This window comes from Calonectris borealis, chromosome 2, assembly GCF_964195595.1.
Source record: "Calonectris borealis chromosome 2, bCalBor7.hap1.2, whole genome shotgun sequence".
In the NCBI taxonomy this organism is placed as follows: Eukaryota; Metazoa; Chordata; class Aves; order Procellariiformes; family Procellariidae; genus Calonectris; species Calonectris borealis.
Genome location: NC_134313.1, coordinates 44322764 through 44342879, shown reverse-complemented (window position 1 = coordinate 44342879; position 20116 = coordinate 44322764). Strand labels below are relative to the sequence as shown.

General features: G+C 37.7%; 1 protein-coding gene across 1 annotated transcript in view; it reads left to right on the top strand.

The window, feature by feature from the left end:
- RP1 (RP1 axonemal microtubule associated) overlaps positions 1-20116 on the top strand; it is a 185603-nt gene that overhangs the window by 87134 nt on the left and 78353 nt on the right. Inside the window, exons 25-29 of the mRNA XM_075141847.1 lie at positions 6179-6333; positions 6974-7052; positions 10214-10295; positions 13450-13505; positions 13656-13688. Of these exons, the coding sequence (XP_074997948.1) occupies positions 6179-6333; positions 6974-7052; positions 10214-10295; positions 13450-13505; positions 13656-13688 (405 nt within the window). The remainder of the gene's footprint in view (positions 1-6178; positions 6334-6973; positions 7053-10213; positions 10296-13449; positions 13506-13655; positions 13689-20116) is intronic.

Here is a 20116-nt window from a genome sequence, read left to right as displayed (position 1 = left end):
TTCTTGTTCACATAATTGAAGGAATAACTGTACTGATTTGAGATAAAAGACAAATATTTAGGCTGAAGCAAGAAAAATTCCAGCTCAAAAGATTTAGATTTCTTTTCCACTTGGAGAAATGTGCAGGCAAATACAGAAAGGTTAGAATCTGCCCACTGATAGAAATAGTGCAAAAGATGACCAAAGCAAATAATAATGACTCAAACATTATCTCTGCAAAATTTGCATCCCTGTTTAATCACTCAGGAGGCACCAACTACTTAGGTAAATAGTCAAGCTTCTCTTTGCTATTGTAAAATTGATTAGTAAGTGTGTTTTTTCAAAGCTGATAATTTTCATACATGTTACGAGGAATATTCCCATATATTTTTTAGGATATTGCTCCAAATAGCAGCAGTAAATGGAATTGGAAATTAGAAAGCCTGAGAACTGTAATTCTAATTAAAATGTCTTCACCTGATAGTGTTTTTGTATTTATGTTTTCTCAAGTAACATATGCACCACTTCTGAGAGTGCTTCCTACCCACTATCAGCCATTAAGAAATTGTTCCCTTTTAGCCTTAACAATGCACCAATCTGTATCTTTACCCTTCTCTCATGGTAAAAAGCCAAACACTATTTGTGCAAACCAGGTAGTAAATACCAAATGATAAAACCATGTGACAGAGATTCAGTCTTGCTGTTTAACAAATCAAGCCAAAATGACCATTTCATTCAAGCGGGCACATCATATGGAAAAAAGGCAGAACCTGGAGCAGTACTGTGTAATGCCATTCTAATATCTTGGATTGCTATCATTAAGGGAGGATTGACTAGAAACAGTTTGATAATTTTAATGTTGTATATCATTTATCATCTCTCTAGGTTTTGTATTCTTTGGCCAATTTGTCTGTTTACACTAGCCTGATGGGAGTGGATTTGCGCAGTGAAGCGGTTGGCACTAAAAATCCAATGAGCTAAGGGTCCAATGTCCTCATTAGGTGTGTTGAGGGGGAAGTTACTCTGGGCTGCTTCTAGTCTGTTCCCATGGACTCCCAATTTGTGGCAAAGTTGTCATCATTGTGTGTTCCTGGAACATATCCTCTGGTTTAGTTTCATCAAAAAAGAATCTAGTTTTTTGCTCTAAAACCACTCCATGCTGCAAACCAGAAAAAAGTAAGGGGGACCAACCAGGGGATTCAGTTTCTTGATTCAAACTAAATTCAGTTTCTTGATTCAAACTAATGTGCTGTTGTAGGCATACCAGTGTCATAAGGCTCAGACAGTTGTAATGTGGAGGAATCTTATCTAATGTACTTTGAGTAATAAGTGATAAGTATATTTATCTTGAATTCCTCTGCTCTTAACTAAAATTCTAAAATAATGACTGTACTTTTCTTTTAGTAGAATTACTTTGAAAAGAACTGACAATGAGACAGTACTAAGTCAGCAGATAAAGACCAGTATTTCTGCAGTGAAAACTTTTATTTTCTTATTCTCGCCAATCAATTCTTCTGTAACTCTATTAGAATTATTTTCTTCTTCTCCCAAAACATATCAAAATATTAACTTAGTTTTTAATGCAAAGCAACCTGCAATGCTTGCCTACTGTTTATATTTTCCAAAGGAAAATGTCATAAGTCACTGAATTCTGTACATTACTCCTTCATAAGGAAATGAGAATTATATACTGTGCTTGCAGATTGAGGCCAAACTAACTCTTACCATTGGTGAATGATCAGGAATATACCAACCTTCTATATTGGAAACCCTGATTCAGGTGCCCAGAATAAGAAGTCTGGAAAAAATGGTTCGCTAGCTTGCATTCTGTTGCCTTTAGTACGTCCTTAGATTACTTTTTCTTCATAACCAGAGAAACAAAACTTCCTTTCTCTCTTCCCCTTTATTCCAGGTAGTTCATGTTCTCATGTTATCAATAGATGCCAGAAGCTGGAGTTGGCACTTAAAAAAACACCTGATGTCTTACAATAACATCTCAAGGGGTAGCAGTAGTAGCAAGTATAAATTTGGTACTTGTACACTTGACTGGTCAGTGACTCCTATAGTATTTTTGATACTTGCCAATTTTTTAACATAGTCATTATACTGCTTTAATGTCTGTCTTTCATGGAGCCTTTTAGAAGCTCCCTACCTCTGCCTGAAAACATTTTACCTCCCTTTTTTCAACAGTTTCACCCATGCATCCATGTCCCAGATTTTCTGTTTGATTATAGAGCTTATCTAAAGTTACTCTGTTAGCTATTTGAAGATTTCAATCACTTATTTTCTAAAAGGTCATTTTCTTTTTTAGTGAGTGCCAGCTGAGATTTTTTCCTGCTATTTTGTATTAATTAATCATCTTATATCCTTTATCAAAGTTATTGTATTTTTCAAATGTTTCTTCTATTACTTTGGTGTGCCCCACATTAGACAGAAGGCTAAATATGAGTCTAACAGGTCCCTCATAGTGCTGAAACAACATTCCCTGACTTCTGTTCAGTGGTTGGTTTTAATTTTCAACTTTTTCTTTCCTTTTCTTGCCCATGGGCCTACCTCTCTGCTTTGTCACCTCAGTTTTCAGCTGGTGTAGTTTCACTAAATCAGCATATAATGCTGAAAATGCTACTACAGAATAGAGGAGTTGGCCATAGAGTTCCAATTCTCAGAGTTTTGGGATGGCTTTTTCGTATTGCAGTGAAGCAGGACTTCATTCAGATGTGGCAGCAGTGGGGCCCTTAGAGTAGGTCAGTTTCTGAAAGGAAATTAAACCAGAGTCACAGAGGCTGAACATATTTTCTGGGGGTCTTCTTATTTTACTCTATACACAAAAAAATGTGTTTTGTGACAATATACAAAGATACAAAAGGGCAAATTTCACATATGGTGAGTGTTGCTGTCTCAGCAGTATATTCAACTGGTAGGTTCATTCTCCAGATTTGATTGTATCTGTCCCTTGTGCTCAAACTACTGTTGCACCTTGTCTTATCTGTTACAGGGTGGCATCATCCTTCTTGTTCTTATATTTAAGCAATCTCTAGCTCAGAGGCCATTAACACTACCACCTTTTGTAGCTGTTCTGCAATCTAGAGGAACTGCTTGACAAAGTGAAAAAATTGCATCCACTCAAGCGGGTCTGTGCCTAGGTTTCCATTTGCACAGAAAAGGCTTAACCTCCACAATCTATTTAGTGAATGTTTATATGAATGTCCGAACATTTCTCCATAGGGCATGTTCTAAGTAGGCATGTACAGTGTGTTTTGGAGAATATTTTTTTGCTTAATTTTTTGTGTGTTTCCTATAAAATGCATTGTAACATATACTCAAGTTAAGTAGTGAACTGAACTTACTTAGTAGTTCAGTAGTGAAATGAACATTCAATTTATTACTGTAATATAGCAGCCTGTATTGTTAATTTGTTCAAAAATTTAAAGCACAAACTGGTCTTTTTGTTAAGAAGATTCCTTTATAAATAATGCAGATTGTGTAACCTAAATAAATGCCAGACCCAACGTTTTTCAGATGGTGAGAGATATATGTAGACACAAGGAGCTATGGAAAATATTTTCCAGTTCTTTATGTTTCAACATGTGCATGTTTTCTACTTCAGACTGATTTATTTAGGCTTGTAGCAATAGAAAGCTGTATTTGATTAGATCATTATCATTTCTCTGGTTACCACAGAGATGCACAGTGTTACAAAAGGAACTGTTATTTATTTATCTGTTAATATCTTTGTGTTGTGTTATAATTATCTCTTATTCTGTTCTGGTGTGTCCTGTACTTAATCCATTTGGTTTGGTCTCCCTCCAGAAATGAAAGAACTTGTTGGTATTTTCTTCTTGTAATCATTTATTGTTAAAGGACTTCTTAAAAAAAAAGCCTTGAATATGCTTTAAAATTGTGCTTATAGTTACTTAATTTTTGCAGTTTGATCATGGAGATTTCTTGTAGGTGTAAGTAATACAGATGCCAATCTTTGTATATAAACAGTCATAACATAAACAGTCTATACCCCTTCCTTAGCTCCTACAGATGTTTTGCTTTTTCAAAACTGGGAATGTAAGTAAGAATGTAAAAGCGTGGGGAAGACTTCATGTTGATATGTCCCTGCTTTTACTAATCCCCAGTGCCTTGCTCCATGGGTAGTCCAGCCCTGTTTTTCAAATGGCTGGTCACAGATGAATACTGTTGGTAGGTTTTCTTTTGGAAAAGTGACCTTTCTCCTTCTGCACTCTGAAAGAATTTGCCCCTTCATGATCAGTGTGGCTCTTTGCTTTGTTGCACGTTTCCTTTCATAGTTTGCTGTCACCCCTTATTGTCTGTCCTTTGAACAGTTTCTTGTTTGTCTTATATTCTCCTGTTGCTAATCTGCACACAGTTATGATTATACTGAGTTATGATATAAAATGTCATTTGGATATATAGCTTAATTATGCTAATTATCAGATCCATTTATCTTTGTTACTTGCCATCCATATCTACCATTTGTTTTAACATGATGTTTTTATGTTAAAAACCTTGAAACTAGTTTTTATAAGGCTCTGACAAATTTTTGAGGATGTGTGTATTATTGAGATCAGTTTCATGTCACAGGCTAAGTGTTGGTACACTAATGCATGGATGTGACAGCTGCAGTGAATGCTTGGAGTTACAGACAATAATAAAACTGATCAAGGAACACCACTCCTATTTTGAGTCACAGCTGTAATAGTGACAAAGAGTTGGAGACATTGTCTTTGCCAGTTTAGGATGATTTTATACAGATTAAAAGAAATTTTCTAATTTGGTTAAGCATACAGTCTGTCCATCAACATTTCCTTCCTAACTTTCAAAATATGTGAGGTTATTTTTTTCCCTTAAGTATTTGCAGTATTATTTTACTACTTGTTTATCTTCTCCACTGGGAATCAGAAATAACTATTCTTCAATGATGGTGGATGACGTGATGTTTGAGTTTTATAAGCTGCCTTGGGGTCCAGTGAATTAAAAATTTAAGGAAATGTCAGGTTCTACTAGCTATTCGGTGGTATAAAAACAATAGTATTTTAATTAGTTTTTATAGAATATTGTCCAGTTTCAAGCATTTTGTTATACTTTTCTGCTTTCATTTTAGTTCCTTCTTAAAAGTAGTGTTTAATAGTTTTTGTTAGGGCTTCTGCTACCTTTCTTCACTCCCAAGAACTATTAAAATTACCCATTAGTGAAACAGTAATCTACTCTGTGATCTACTACACAGCAGCAGAAATGGCCAGCTGTGATTAGGATAGAAACACTGCATGGAAAAAATGCCATTAAGATGTATACAGGAAAACTTTTTTTAAAAGTCGTAATAAGAAAAACTGAAATGAAATATAAGAGTATGTGATTATTGCAAATAATTTTTTTAAAAAGAAGTTTGCATATCTGGATAATTATAAAGATAATATTAGTGTGGTGCAAAATATGTTAATACAGTAACTCTGAATTATATTCCAGAATTCTTTGAAGACAAGTATATTTTTTTGTGTGTGTAAGACTCTGGTTTAGACCAGAAGAAGAGGCATTAAAAAGTTGTAAATATATTTTAACTGAGAGCTGTTTTTGAAAGTGTTAGCATCCACTAGCGATAAAAGTTGAAACCTTCAAAACCAAGTTGAGTTTACACTTTTTATAGATGAAGGAGCCCATTCATCTGCTTGTCCATCATTGTATGTGAGGTGAAAATCTAAAAACCCTAGGATTCATGATTGCTATTCTCCTTTTAAGATGAAATGAAGGTTAGCCACCCAGAAAATTCTGTTTTGCACAAATCTGGAAGTTGAAAATGCCTTGGTACCAGTGAAATATAGCTATTGTTTGAGACCATGACTAGGCACAGCTGGGTGGTCTCCAGATAACTTGCCAAGAAAGACTTTGCAAATTAGGTCCTGAAACTGTGAATAATCAACAGGCAGTGAGAGAAGAAAATGGAGCACTAGAGAACACTTGCTTGATGGCTGCTTTGCTGAGCAATGCATAGCCACACTCAGCATAATGCATTTTTTTAAGCTTGGTATTTTCATATTTTTGTGCAGAGAATTACGAAATTTGAACCTGGAAGTAACAAATGCATGGATAGCTGCTCCTACTTCCAAACTTTTGTTCTGGCAAAATTTTGATGGGAAAGCTTTTGAATCATGTGCTAACTACAAGGATAATCTCGAGCTTTTTCTTCTCCTAGTGTTGGTGTATGAGGTCCATGTATACACAGGTGCTAAACTTGGTGCTGAAACAGATTCTAATGTTTATATCAACCTCATTGGGACAAGAGGAGATGCTGGCAAAAGGAAGCTCCATAGATCTAAGAATAATAATGTAAAATTCCGACATGGACAGGTGAAGTAAAAACAATGCTACTTCTGATCAATAAAAGTAAATTATGGCTAGCAAACTGTTTCTTCAACAAGTGTAAATATTTTTTTATTTACAAGTTTTATTCAAGCAGTTTGCCATTTTCTCGTGTATTTTCTTTATTCAAAATTACTTACGGAATTACATCATATGAATAATTTTTATCTGCTGGATCAATCATTTACTGAGAGCATTGCTTAGTAGGATTTGAGAACTCTTGGTTATTTATATTGCACATATAGATAAAATGGTAACAATAACATTTTTGTTCTGAACAGATCACTGTGAATTTTAGAATCAAGTTCTAAATCCTTATTCCCAAGTATGTTTTCCAGTCTTGGTGATGTAGATAGAGGTAGAAAATGTACAGAGATGACCAAATAATTCTTTGCAACTGATCCTTGTGTCATGCCAAAGGAATTGAGTGCTGTCTTTATGGAGTAATTTTAAAGTGTTAGTCACCTTAGAAAGCTTTAAAAGATCCTCACTGACTGGCCAGGACCAATATAAGACATCTATACTTATTTTGCAAAAAAAAGAGAAAAAATAAACTATTCTATACTGTTATAGCCAAAGCAATAGCTGTGTTCAAGACCTTTATCATTTTCCTTGTATGGTTCCACAGATGGATATTTTCTGCATAAAGGCTATCTCACTGGGAGACTTGGAGAAAGTTCTGATTAGCCATGATGGAGCTGGTCCAGGTAGGATTTAACTTCCCAGAGACCAATCTGTTTTCAAGTCCTTTTTAAACACAATGCACTTTATTTATATTGCATCCTTCATACAAAATGTGACAGAAGGTCTTGCAGTGATAAAAAGTCTTCCCACAGACTGGTCACTGTGATGGGATGGTGAAAAACAGTGGTCATGGACAGCAAAAAGGACACGAGTTTAATGTCAAATACTGTCATTCCACTCTTTGTTTGCAAGTTTATTATAAGAAAGCACTATTTATTTACATATAGAAAACTCATGAAAACATTGCTCACACAGGTAAAACAATCCTTCATTAGACAAAGAGTGAAGACTGGCCAGAATAGAATTAAAGATACTCAACACCTGCTTTACTACCAAACAAATTTTGAATAGCTATAGCATAATGTCCTTGCTTCTTTGGGCAACAGTAGAAAATTTGGTTATTTATTTAATCTGTGCAAGTCAATATGGAGCTGCTCCGGTAAGTGACATTGCATTCAGCTTGCAGGTTTTTCAGAAAAAAAAGAGATAATTTTGTGATAAGACAAATTTTTGATACAGGCCCTTGAGGTGTGCATCTCTGGAATGATGTAAATGAAAAGAAAGCTGGTATTTAAAAACACTGAAAATGTAAATACTGCAAATATGTTTGCAGATTAGTGGCTATGAAGAAGCCAAGTGAAGAGAAGGATTTTTAAAGCAGTTCAGGGCCACACTGATAATAGATGAGAAAAGCACTTTTGCCCTACTCTGTTCTGAAATGGCCTCAAGCAACATCCATCTTGCTGGCTGTTTGTACTGTCTAAGGCTTTGAGCAGACTTGCGACTATGACAGAAATAGGCTTATTAGTGCAGCCGTGGTATGGGATGTAAACTTGATTCTTCTACCTTTGTAGTTCTCTAGCATTTGCTGCCTTCAGCAACATGGATGATTGTATATCTGAGTTTCACATCCTAGGCCAAGACATAGCACAGAAGGTAGTGTGGTGGAGCCTACCTTCACTCTATCCCCCAGGACACCGTACCATGCTCTCTTCCCTCATATCTCCTTAAATAGGCAGCATAGCCATATCACAGGATCAACATTACAAATCTGCAACCAGACTCAGCTATCTTAAGCTGTTCTTTGACAATGGAGTTCAAAATCTGTGGTTTTGGAGGATTGTCTAAACAGGACAATGGATTGAATTCTATGTATAACAAAATTTATGCCTCGGTAATTAAGATGATCGTTCATTGTACTCAGCACAGACAGATCTCACAGGCCTCTTTTGAACTGTATCCAAAATTAGCCCCAAATAAGCCTGGCCTGAGGTGATCAGGGGGGTTGAGAGCTGGAAAAGGATGGTGAGTCAGGAGAGAGACCATCTAGAGACCCCATCCCTTGAGAGGGAGGAAAGAGGGTTCCTTTAGAGGTGTGGCTGCCCTTTTTTCTAATCATATCACTTGCCTGAGTGATAGGGCAGAAGGTCTTTACTCTTGATTTGGAGACTGTCTTGAAAGGATCAAGGAACATATGCTTTCTCTGGGGCTCCTAGACTGCAGGGCATAGATCTTCTCCCACATTGTGAATGACATTGTGAATGAGGAAAGAACAGGAATTTTGTCCTAGACAGCAGGGTTTTGGCATTGGTCAGGTGTGAGTCACTAGATGATGTGTCTTATCTGCTGAAATAACCTTGTCCTCCATAGAAACCTTTGATACATACCTGTACATTTACACAAGCAGCACCTTTCATCTTTTTTGGCCTGTTTCAAAGTGACCTGCCTGATTGCTGGTGAATCTTGGCCAGGCTAGTAGGTTCCTTCCAATGTAAGAGCATCTGAGGTATAGGAGGGTGACAGAAGAAGCTTGCAGATTGTCCTAATGTGCCCTGGGCCTGAAATCTTGAAGGGGAAATGCCATCCTGCTCCATGCACTGCCTGGGCAAGCCTTCCCTAGGGGACAGAGACGGCTGCCTTCTAGGGACTTCCAGACTCAGATGCAACCAGGGGGGCAGAGCATGAGAATAAATAGGACAGTTGTCTGCTTCTGACTAAAACATCCCTCATGCTGTTTTGCTACAATGTGCTGAAAAATAGTGGTATGAGTCAGGCAAAACCTCATAAGCAATATGACAAGTTGTGAGTGGGGCAGACACAGTGAGAGCAGGATATTCGAACAGGGCTTTGCAGGAGAACTGTACCAGTCACTGGGATGGTTATTGGAAGTGATCTAAGAGATCAGCATGGATGTGGCAGTGGTTACTGCTGCTAGGGAGAGGATGAATTCAGTAGCCTGACAGAAGTTAAGCTGCACAGCTCCATGCCCGCCAGTCCCACTAGTAGCAAGGCTGAGTATGCGTTCCCAGTAGGCACACACACAAACACATTTATAAAACACATATATGTACGCTCATGGCCGGCCACAAGGATCAACACAGACAGGAACTCAGCACTCACACACACACAAACAGCACAAATGGCCTTACTCTGTTATCCTCTCCGGCTGATCAGAATGAGAGTCCATCAATGGCAAATATGTACATATATATACAGGATGGATGTATAAGGCCTCCAGTAGCTGGCCTTAGACACTCAGTCTATCCAGTCGCTGGTGCTGCAACCTTGGATCCTTGGATCCTCAATTTTCCCAGTTACTGGCACCTAGACATACGAACCCCCTTCAAGGCTGCAGCTCCACTCCATTTGCAAATGAGAGCAGTAGTCTTAATGATTTGTTAATTAATACTCTTATATATGCAATAACAACTTCATTCACAGAGGACCAAAATTTCCAGCTTTCACACAGATCTCTGTTAACTGCATAAACAGATTTGTCCCAATATCCTTGTGCCTGGTCACAAGGAATCAAAAGATGTAGGCTGGGATGTGAATGGTGTTGGCAGTTCACAGATGTATGCATATACTTGTCTCCAAGGAAAAAAAACACCCCTTTTAAAATTAAAACAGAGCAAGGCAGAGAAGAATTAGCATTGTACCTCTTGCAAGAGACACAGAATAATAAAGCTTTCATTCTGTTAATATATCTTATTTATTTAGTTGAGCTCTGTCTTAATATGACCTATGTTTCTGCTGGAAAAAGATAACCTGGGCTTTTTTCTTTAAATTTATTCAAAAAACCCCGCATTATTTCACATGATAAACTTTTGTCATTTCAACACAGGCAATGGATGGTTCCTGGACAAGATTGTCATCAAACATAAAGAAGGAAAGGAAGCTCAGGAAGTTGTATTTCCTTGTAATAGGTATGCCATTCATGGAGAAAAAGAATTTGTTACACTGCCAGCAACTTAAGGAAAAAATTGCAGAACAGGCATGTGCGCACAATCTAGATATATGAGCAATGCCCGAGTTTTTCAACATACAAGGGATGCAAAATTTTGCCATTGAAGACAAAGAACAAAGTTGCTGTACTGGTATAGGAGGGAGTCATAGCCTAATGCCCAAAACCAAATGTTGCATAGGAGAAAAGGTGCATTGATCTTTATCCAGTTGGCGGTTGGTCACGAGCGGTGTTCCCCAGGGCTCAGTACTGGGGCCGGTCCTGTTCAATATCTTTATCAACGATCTGGACGAGGGGATCGAGTGCTCCCTCAGTAAGTTTGCAGACGACACCAAGTTGGGTGGGAGTGTTGATCTGCTGGAGGGTAGGAAGGCTCTGCAGAGGGACCTGGACAGGCTGGATCGATGGGCCGAGGCCAACTGTATGAGGTTCAACAAGGCCAAGTGCTGGGTCCTGCACTTCGGCCACAACAACCCCAGGCAACGCTACACGCTTGGGCAAGAGTGGCTGGAAAGCTGCCCAGAGGAAAAGGACCTGGTTGACAGCCGGCTGAACATGAGCCGGCAGTGTGCTCAGGTGGCCAAGAAGGCCAACAGCATCCTGGCCTGTGTTAGAACTAGTGTGGCCAGCAGGACTAGTGAAGTGATCGTGCCCCTGTACTCGTCACTGGTGAGGCCGCACCTCGAATCCTGTGTTCACTTTTGGGCCCCTCACTACAAGAAGGCCATTGAGGTGCTGGAGCATGTCCAGAGGAGGGCAACGAAGCTGGTGAAGGGCCTGGAGCACAAGTCTTATGAGGAGCGGCTGAGGGAACTGGGGTTGTTTAGCCTGGAGAAGAGGAGGCTGAGGGGAGACCTCATTGCGCTCTACAACTACCTGAAAGGAGGTTGTAGCGAGGTGGGTGTTGGTCTCTTCTGCCAAGTAACTAGCGATAGGACGAGAGGAAATGGCCTCAAGTTGCGCCAAGGGAGGTTTAGATTGGACATTACGAAAAATTTCTTTACTGAAAGAGTGGTCAGGCCTTGGAACAGGCTGCCCAGGGAAGTGGTGGAGTCACCATCCCTGGAAGTATTTAAAAGACGTGTAGATGAGGCCCTTAGGGACATGGTGTAGTGGGCATGGTGTGTTGGGTTGACGGTTGGACACGATGATTTTAGAGGTCTTTTCCAACCTTAATGATTCTATGATTCTATGATTCTTTTATCTAAATTATACAGAGACCAGATGAAAATAAATAAGCATTCAGTTCTCAATCTTTTAAAAAGTATTATGTGTAAAGATCTAACTGTACTGATTTTGGTCAGTTTCTCTTTCTCAGTCACTGAAAACCTTATATACATCCTGGAAATCTTAGGAAAGACCTTTAACTTTTCTTCTAAAGGAGAGCTACAATATTTCCTTTCATTTAGTAAACCTCTACTTGTCTGTCTTTCTAGGTCTAGAATTTTGCTGACATGGGCAAAATTGGAAAATGCTGAACTATCTCAGTTCTAACAATTACTAAACAGCCTATTTTTCCAAATTTTTTTATTACCTGAGGCAATAGCAATCTAAACTTTTAACAGTCATTGAGTTGAATCATATGGCTATAACAGAAAAAGAACATAAAATAAACCAATAGATGAAAGTAAGGATTTGTGTATGTTCTTTACATATTAGTATATTTAATACAATAGAAAAAATTTGAAGAATTCTAATTTAGATCCAGCTAATTATATTCTGTAGTATGTTGTTTCCGGAATTTATGAGTTTGGGTTACATGGCTGAAATAGTTTCCATATTATTTTGGGAACTATGCCTTAAAGTCTTGAAAATCTTTAGGGGTTCAGTAAAGATAGCTCTCCTCCTCTAGGAATCCTACCTGGTTACAAAAAAACAGGGTTTCAGTTTGCAAGGTTCCTGGAAATGACTAGCTAAGAACCATTTACTCGTCTCAGAACTATTATTCCAATGATCAGGTTTTTGGTTTAGTTTTCCTTTTTGGCTATTAGGCTTTTTAATTGATTTGGTGTGCATTAAAGATGGTTATTGGAAGAGTAGGTGAACGACACGATTGTTTCTTTAATTACAAAGAGATTTCATGAGACTTCTATAAAGGGAGGGATACTTAATGAAGACACTTGGGCTCTCTATAAAACTGCCTTGTCAAAAAAAATAACTATTAAGCTCTTAGAAAAAGATTAGAGACATTATATATAGAACTAGAGAAGTCCTGCCATTGTTTGCCTGCAGTGTAAGTGTGCTGCCAACGTGTCAAAGTTTACGTTCTATTTTTAGAAACTGCTAGTGATCTTTTGTTTCTTAGGAGGGAATGAGGAGATAGCTCACAAAAGTTAATCAAGCTATTTATTGCAACAATAGCTGAAATACAGTGGAGTTTAGACTTCATGCATATGAGATTTATTCATAGAGTTTTGTTATGTACAAGAAGTGAAATATATTATGGACCCTTGGGTTTAAACAAATGCAACACCAACATGGAGCCAATAGAACAGAAGTTGATAGTGACCACATATTTATTTATTTTTAAATACATGAGATTCTTAAAGGCTGTGAAGTGTTATTATATCAGCAAGGGGGATCAACTGAAGAAGTATGGATGTGTGTTTGTAGTGAAATGATACTGCAGGAAAGATCCTTAAATTCATCAGTATAAAAGAAAAGGAAAGTAAAAAGAGAAGTTCAGTTCATTGCTGCAGGTCTACAGAAGCTTTAGAAACTTCCAGACCTGCAGGGTTTATATATCATTTTAAGTACGATGAATATAACTAACTACTGCAGGTTATATAACCCCCCCAAATGTACAGTTGAGTCTCTGATCCTGTAAATACTTAGTGTTTCATGTAATGTACTTCATATTGTACTATAGTACTTCATATAGCTACCATGAAAATTCCTATTTGCCTGGAGCAGAGTGAGCGAAATTCTCCTAATATGAATAAATCCAACTATGATGAATGTATAAAAGAAAATTCGATCTAGGAAGTAGCTTCAAGGCATAATTTGATAAAAAAGTTTTTAAAAAATACTGTTGGAGAGAGAAGGTAATTGTCAGATTACTTGTAATATACTGATAGTTGTTATTAATCTTATTATTTTTGTTTTTTCAATGAAAGATGGTTAGATGAATATCAAGACGATGGGAAAACTGAGAGGGAGCTAACTGCCAACAGTAAGTATCTTGTTAATGAAAATTCATGTTATAACAATATACTTAATGCTTAGGTATTACTGAAGAACCCTTCTGAATAAGACCGTAACTTAAGAAGAAAAGTGATAATAATAAAGCTTGCTCACATATTTTTTTCTGTTCATATTTTAGAGGATGTCAATTCAAAGAAGGCATTCCTTAAAGGTAAGAGTTGTTTTCTACACCATTGTTTTTGCTATTTGAATTTAATCTGCAAATCAGTGTTAAGTGACAAATATGTGAGCAAGTGACCTCATTGTATATGTAAACTATCAACTGTGAGAGAAAATGAAGACAAGTTGGCTGGCAGTGGTCTACAGAAAGGACGAGGCCTTTATAAGTAATTGAGAAAAACATGCTGCTTATAAACCATTTCTGATTTTCTTCATATTTCTCTATTCTGTCCTGAAATCAGCCAGGAATTCCTCTGAGAAGAGATTCAAGTGTGTTTTGTTTACCCCAATGTCACTGTCATTTAATACATGGGGACAGGTCCCCTAGCAAACATCATCAAGTTGAAAAATGTGTTGTGAAGTGTCAGTGGAAGCATTTTCAGGTCAAAATCCATCAGGGTATTCCCGAAGTAGCCAGAAATAATGCAGGCTTAAACTCCAAATCCGTTAGTAAAGCTAAATGTAGTATATACATTCAGTTTACTAAATCTGCTTGAATTAGTAACAAGATTTTAATAAAAAACTACCCACTCAGCTGTCTATTTTTATACCTACAAAGACAGCCCCATCTCTGTAATACGCTAGTACCTCCCAAGTGTTTAAAATTTGAGATACCATCTCTGTGTTTCTCCCTGACCAGAAAATAGAAACAGACTGATACAAGTATCTTTATGAACATTTAGCTGTAAATGTGTATTCTGTGTAACCGTGTGTCCTGGTTTCGGCTGGGATAGAGTTAAATTTCTTCCTAGTGCTGTGTTTTCGATTTAGTATGAGAAGAATGTTGATAACACACTGATGTTTTCAGTTGTTGCTAAGTACCCTGATAGTCAAGGACAGCTTCCATGCTCTACCAAGCAGCAGCTGGGAGGGAGCACAGCTGGGACAGCTGGCCCAGCTGTCCAACGGGGTATTCCATACCATGTGACGTCATGCTCAGTGAATGAATGGTAGGCGTGATCCAGGAAGTAGCGATCGCTACTTGGTTATCGGTCAGCGCAAGTGGTGAGCAATTGCATTGTGCATCACTCATTTTGTATATTCTATTATTATTATTGTTGTTATTATTATTATTACATTATTTTCCCTTTTCTGTTCTATTAAACTGTCTTTATCTCAATCCACGAGTTTTTCTCACTCTTACCCTTCCAATTCTCTCCCTGTCCCACCGCGTGTGGGGGGAGTGAGCAAGTGGCTGCGTGCGTTTGGCTACCTGCCAGGTTAAACCACGACACTGTGTCTGGGAACTGTATGGGAGAAACCAAAGTAAAAAAAAGTAACATTTACATTTGGGTCTGGAAGCAGCGACTTGCCTTCTGTAGGCTGATCTCTCAATCTAATTCCAGTTTCAGTAAAAATTAAATCATTTGCATTCAATCAAACAGTTTAGCCAACAGCTTTATTGTTCCATGGCAACATAACTTTGACAAGAGGAGACTGATTAACTCAGGTAAGTAAAGGCTTTCCCACAGAGAAATTTAATTTTCACAAGAGTGACTTGGAATTGGATTCTGCATTCTGCTAAGCGCACAGTTCAGAGATGCAGCCATAATATCTATTTCACCTTATGTTCAGAAAATAGCCTGTATTTTACTACTAATCTAAGTTTTTTTCCAGTGCAGCTTCATTCTTTATTGTGCCATAATAAGCAGGCACAGACGCACAGACTGCTGAGAGCCTGTGCGTGTCAAAAGCATTTAGACACCATATATTGATTATGAGGAGAAAGGTGTGGCTTATGCTTAATCAGTTTGTGAAACATCACACTGTCAAGATGTCCAGGAGGACCCAAAGAGCGTGTGCTGATTTCTTAGATTGAGATCAGACAATCTGAATAATGAAGCTATAAAGGAGAAGAACATTTTTAGGATCTATTCTGCCAATTGGCTATGCATCAGCTTAGCTTGAATTGCTCTTTAGCCATCTTTTCTTTACCCAGGAGCTCATTCCCATGAGGAGCTGAGATAGGTGAGAGATCGTGCTTTTATGCCTTCTGTAAAGAAGCTGATGATCAGGACTGATCTCAGGATTGTTCACAGTTTAATTTGTGTTGTTGTACTGGTTATCTCATAGACCTTGCATGTGAAAAGACTGAGCTTTATAGGAGGGTAACAATTGCAAGCGGTTTGGAAAGTGTCTTGTGCTCAGTTCTGTGTCAATCCATCATGACACAGTACCAGGTTTAGAGCTGATAAGAGAAAATTCCAGAGATGCAGAGTCTTGGAAGAAAAAGTAATTGCCTTAAATTCTCCTAGCAGCTGTAGTAGTGAAGATTTCATATGGTAAAGCAGATAGTAACGATAAGAGGTCCCACTCACAGTGGAAGTGAAAACTTTCCATAAAATATACATTTACTGAATAAGAGGCAAGCAGCAGTATTGATGTTAGGGAGCCAGTGTTTTATGTATTCATGTGGTCATATTCTATATGAGCTGTACCCTGCAAGTGGGCTTCAGGGAAAGTCATAAAAAGTTGATGGCATAATTCAGTGGTGTTTGGTGATTTTCAGAATAAGATCAACGTGCTTAGGTAAGGTCTATAACAAAGGTTACAAAACAAAACGGTAAGTCACACTGAAGGTCAGAAGTTTTGTTCTCTTTGGATAAAGCTAGTAAGATGTTCAACCACCTAGCCAAAGAAGAGAGTTTGAAAGTCATCATTGCTAAGCAGGTTACTTGAGGGTTCTCAGTCCTTCTTCAGCCAGGCTGGCATTATGCCAGCTTTAATGAAGCATAAATCCCAGGTCCCTGTGAATGCTGCTGCTGGCTATGGATTCTACCTAAATGCAGTATGCCCATATCAAGTTTTCCCAGCAACCTTTGCACATCTGTAGATTACGGAGAGGCTCTGGCAAATCAAGCATAGGAACAGATTTATTTGTATTCTCTTGATTCCACCTTGTATGTTTGATGCAAGAGAAAAAGACAAAAGGGACTGCCTTGGTAAGGAAGGTGGATAGCTGCTCTCAGTTCTCCAATGATGTTGTTCTTTTGAGGGAAAATAGGACTTTACATCACTCTCTAAATGTTTCCTACAATGCGGGGAAGTTTTACTACTTCCTCCTTCCATTTTCTCTTTTCCTTTTCTGCCTCAAAATAGGTGGAGTATCGTAATAGCACATAGTAAAAGATTTTCTCTCAAAGCAAGGAGACAAGACATAGTATATTCCAATGTTGTCCACACTGCAGTCAGTTAAAAGAAGCTGGGTTCCTGTAATGTGGTTCCTGTAGGGTGCTCTATGGCATTGTGGGGTTTTGTGGGCGGTGCATAAAATACAGTTCAACATTGATGAATGTAATTTAGTTAATAGATATTTCTAGGTTGGCTTTTCTTGTGTTGTGCAAGGTTGTTGGTATTAGGGCATATAGAAAATTCATAAGAAAAAACAAAATATGCAGTAAATTCTCCCATGACTTCCTTTGCTTTTAAATTATTCTCTACCTTGCCAGTATTTGCTAATGGGGTAAGAATAATCACAGAATTCCCAAACTGTAAAGGCATTGGTCCTGCTTCTAAAAAGCAATGACAGTATGTATTGCCAGGTGGAGGCTGAATTTCCTAAGAAAATAAAATAAGCAGACTGACCGCTTTGCCTCAAGACAACACAAACTTCTACAATCTCTGGGAAATAAGCAACCTGCTCCTACATCTAGCAAAGTGTGAATGCCATTCTAGGTCTTAAGACCAAAAAACACCTGAGTAAAAAATCTGGAATAATGTATTTTAAAAACAATGGGGGCAATCCTCTAAAAACATATAAATTGTTCATATTTTAAAAACAAAAGAAAAGCCTTCTTTTTTCAGTTTTCTGAATTATATTACAAAATGTTGACTTTATGTTTTACCTTGCTCAGTTTGCTATGTGCAGAAGTCATTGCAGGTTTAATTTTCACAGTTTCGCTGCAAGCATCTTTCAGGTTCCAAACTAGTGGTTAAAAGACTTTCTGGAAGGAAAAGGGCCCCTGCTTCTAACATGTCTCTGGATACATCCCTGTAATGTGAAATCAGAGCCTTGGTTATATTATTTTAGAAAAGAAAGAATTCTGAGATTTTTTTTACAGAAATCTGTTTTCGCCCCACCATTCATTTTAGCAGTCGTTATACAGATGTCTCAAAGAAAATGGCTATAGCTTTATACATAAGCTAAAAGTACAATAATACACTAACACACTAGTCGCTGTGAAAGCAATCTAATACAGTTCAGTAGTATCAGCGGAAAAGTCTCTTTTTTAATGTGGCCATGCATATGAAACACAGAGGACAACCTACTCAAGCCTAGCTATCTGATTTTCAGAACTTAGTGAGGACTTCAGAATATCTTGAAAAGAGGTATAGAAATCACTGAACACAATAGGTATTTGGCATCAGTCTCCTGTCTGGTGTAGTCATCCTTACCAAGTAGCTGTCTAAGTGAAAATAATATTAGACAAAATATTTTTTTCTTATTCTGGCATGAGCAGGTTAAATGAATTTGCTGAACTGGAAGAAAATGCAGTTAGTCTGGGTTAGCTTAGTTACAAAATTGTAAAGCATTAAAAGTAAATGTAGGAGAACAAACAGTTGCAGAAGCTAAGAGGCCTTAAATCTGTTAACCACTGATTTATTTCCTGGAAAACTCCCAACCGGTGTCTTAGCCTTTCTTCTGAACTAATAATTAAAAACACAATAATGGATATTAATTAAAATAAATCACCTTGCCTGAAATACCTTCTCTAAACATGCTGTCTCTTTGAGCAAGGAACAGGCAGTTATGCATCCATCCGTGCTTTCTCTTAACTTGGGGCTTGCTCTCTCCTGAAGCAAAGCTCTCCTGGGAAACACAGTAATGCAAAATTATCTTAATTTCCCCTCTGCTGTGTTCCTGGGACAGCCTTCAAAATAGGGCATGGTTGGAGAGGATAAGAGGTTCAGGGCTATGTTGGGAGTCTTTGTAAAAATTTGAATCTGCTCATAAACCCTCGGAGTGCTCAGGAACAGCAGAAGCTCAAATGATGCTTGACTTCACCAAGTGTGACACCCTGAAGGGTACCACATGCCAACCTGGCACAAGGAGATAAAATTCAAGGCTGGCACATATATCAAACAACAAAAGTTCCTCATTAGACAAAGTGTGGATCTTCCGCATACTACATCTGACTCATTCCTGGAAATGACCTCAAAAAAGAGTTCAGATGGAAGGATCCTTTCAGCTAGTGTGTTACTCAGCAGACTGACTGTGAGATGCATATTTGCCTGCTGTTTTGTAGCTAAGCCCAGAAGAGTCAGGGAACAGTCAGACGTAATGCAGAAAAAGCTTCTGTAACAAGGGGGAAAACAGAATTAGCTAAATAAAACAATGCGAAAAACAGGGGAAAAATCATAAATCAAGAAAACCGGATCAGGTTTTCACCCAATCTTCATCTCCAGGCAGGTGGAGGAAAACGAAAGGTATGAAAAAAGTACACAGTACTGTAAGAAAAAGAATCACATCCAATTTATTTCTGAATTAAACTATTCTAAAATTTATTTTGTCAGCACATTGCATTGTAGGCTTACATACAATCACAAAATAGTTCTCTTTATATTAATCCCATTAGCAAATTATTATATTATCACAGTACTGGTCACAGTCTAAATATATGCTTTTGATTTCCTTCTACTGTTAAGTTCATTTTCCCATGCAGGATCAAGTGTCTTTTCTACAAATAATTAATTTGAATTCAGGGGAAGATTCACATTCAAGCAGTTAAGTAACTTTCCAATCTATACTGTCCATCTAAGACACAGTATTTTTTCCACACCTGGAATGGTTTTCTGTAGCTTCTTGGTTGCATTCTGGACTTCAAATGTTGTTATGAGTATGGGTCACCTACCAAAAAGAATCTCTGAAAGGCCCAAGCCATGAGCTGAGGTCAGTGCAAACACTTCTTTGAAATTCCCTAAATTTTGGATTCAACCCTAACGAATGATCTGAGCTGACAAAGGAGCAGACTGAACATGACAAATTAGGTTAGAAAAATCTGAGAAAATAGGTTTAAGTTTCGTCATTTAACTAGTTGTGTATTAGCCAGCAGTTCTTACAAATGGATCACATACAAGTCTTTCAAAATGTTAGTTTTCTTTTTCATGTTACATATGAACACTTTAAGAATGGAAATGTAATAAATTAATTACTTCAATTAAAGCTATTTTGTTATAAAGAATGCAAAAACCTAGCCAAATATTCCTTTTCCTGCTGTGTTAATTTCTGTTTGCATACCCACTTCAACCGTTGTCTTATGTTTACCAAGTCTTACTTAAATTATAATTGTCTTCAAGAGAAGGAATGTCTATTTGTCTCTTTTTGTAAAATGTGATATAAGTTCATATTAATCTTTAAATTCTTTGTTGTAATAATAACAATAACATCCATTACTCTTTGCCATTGATACTAAAAATGTG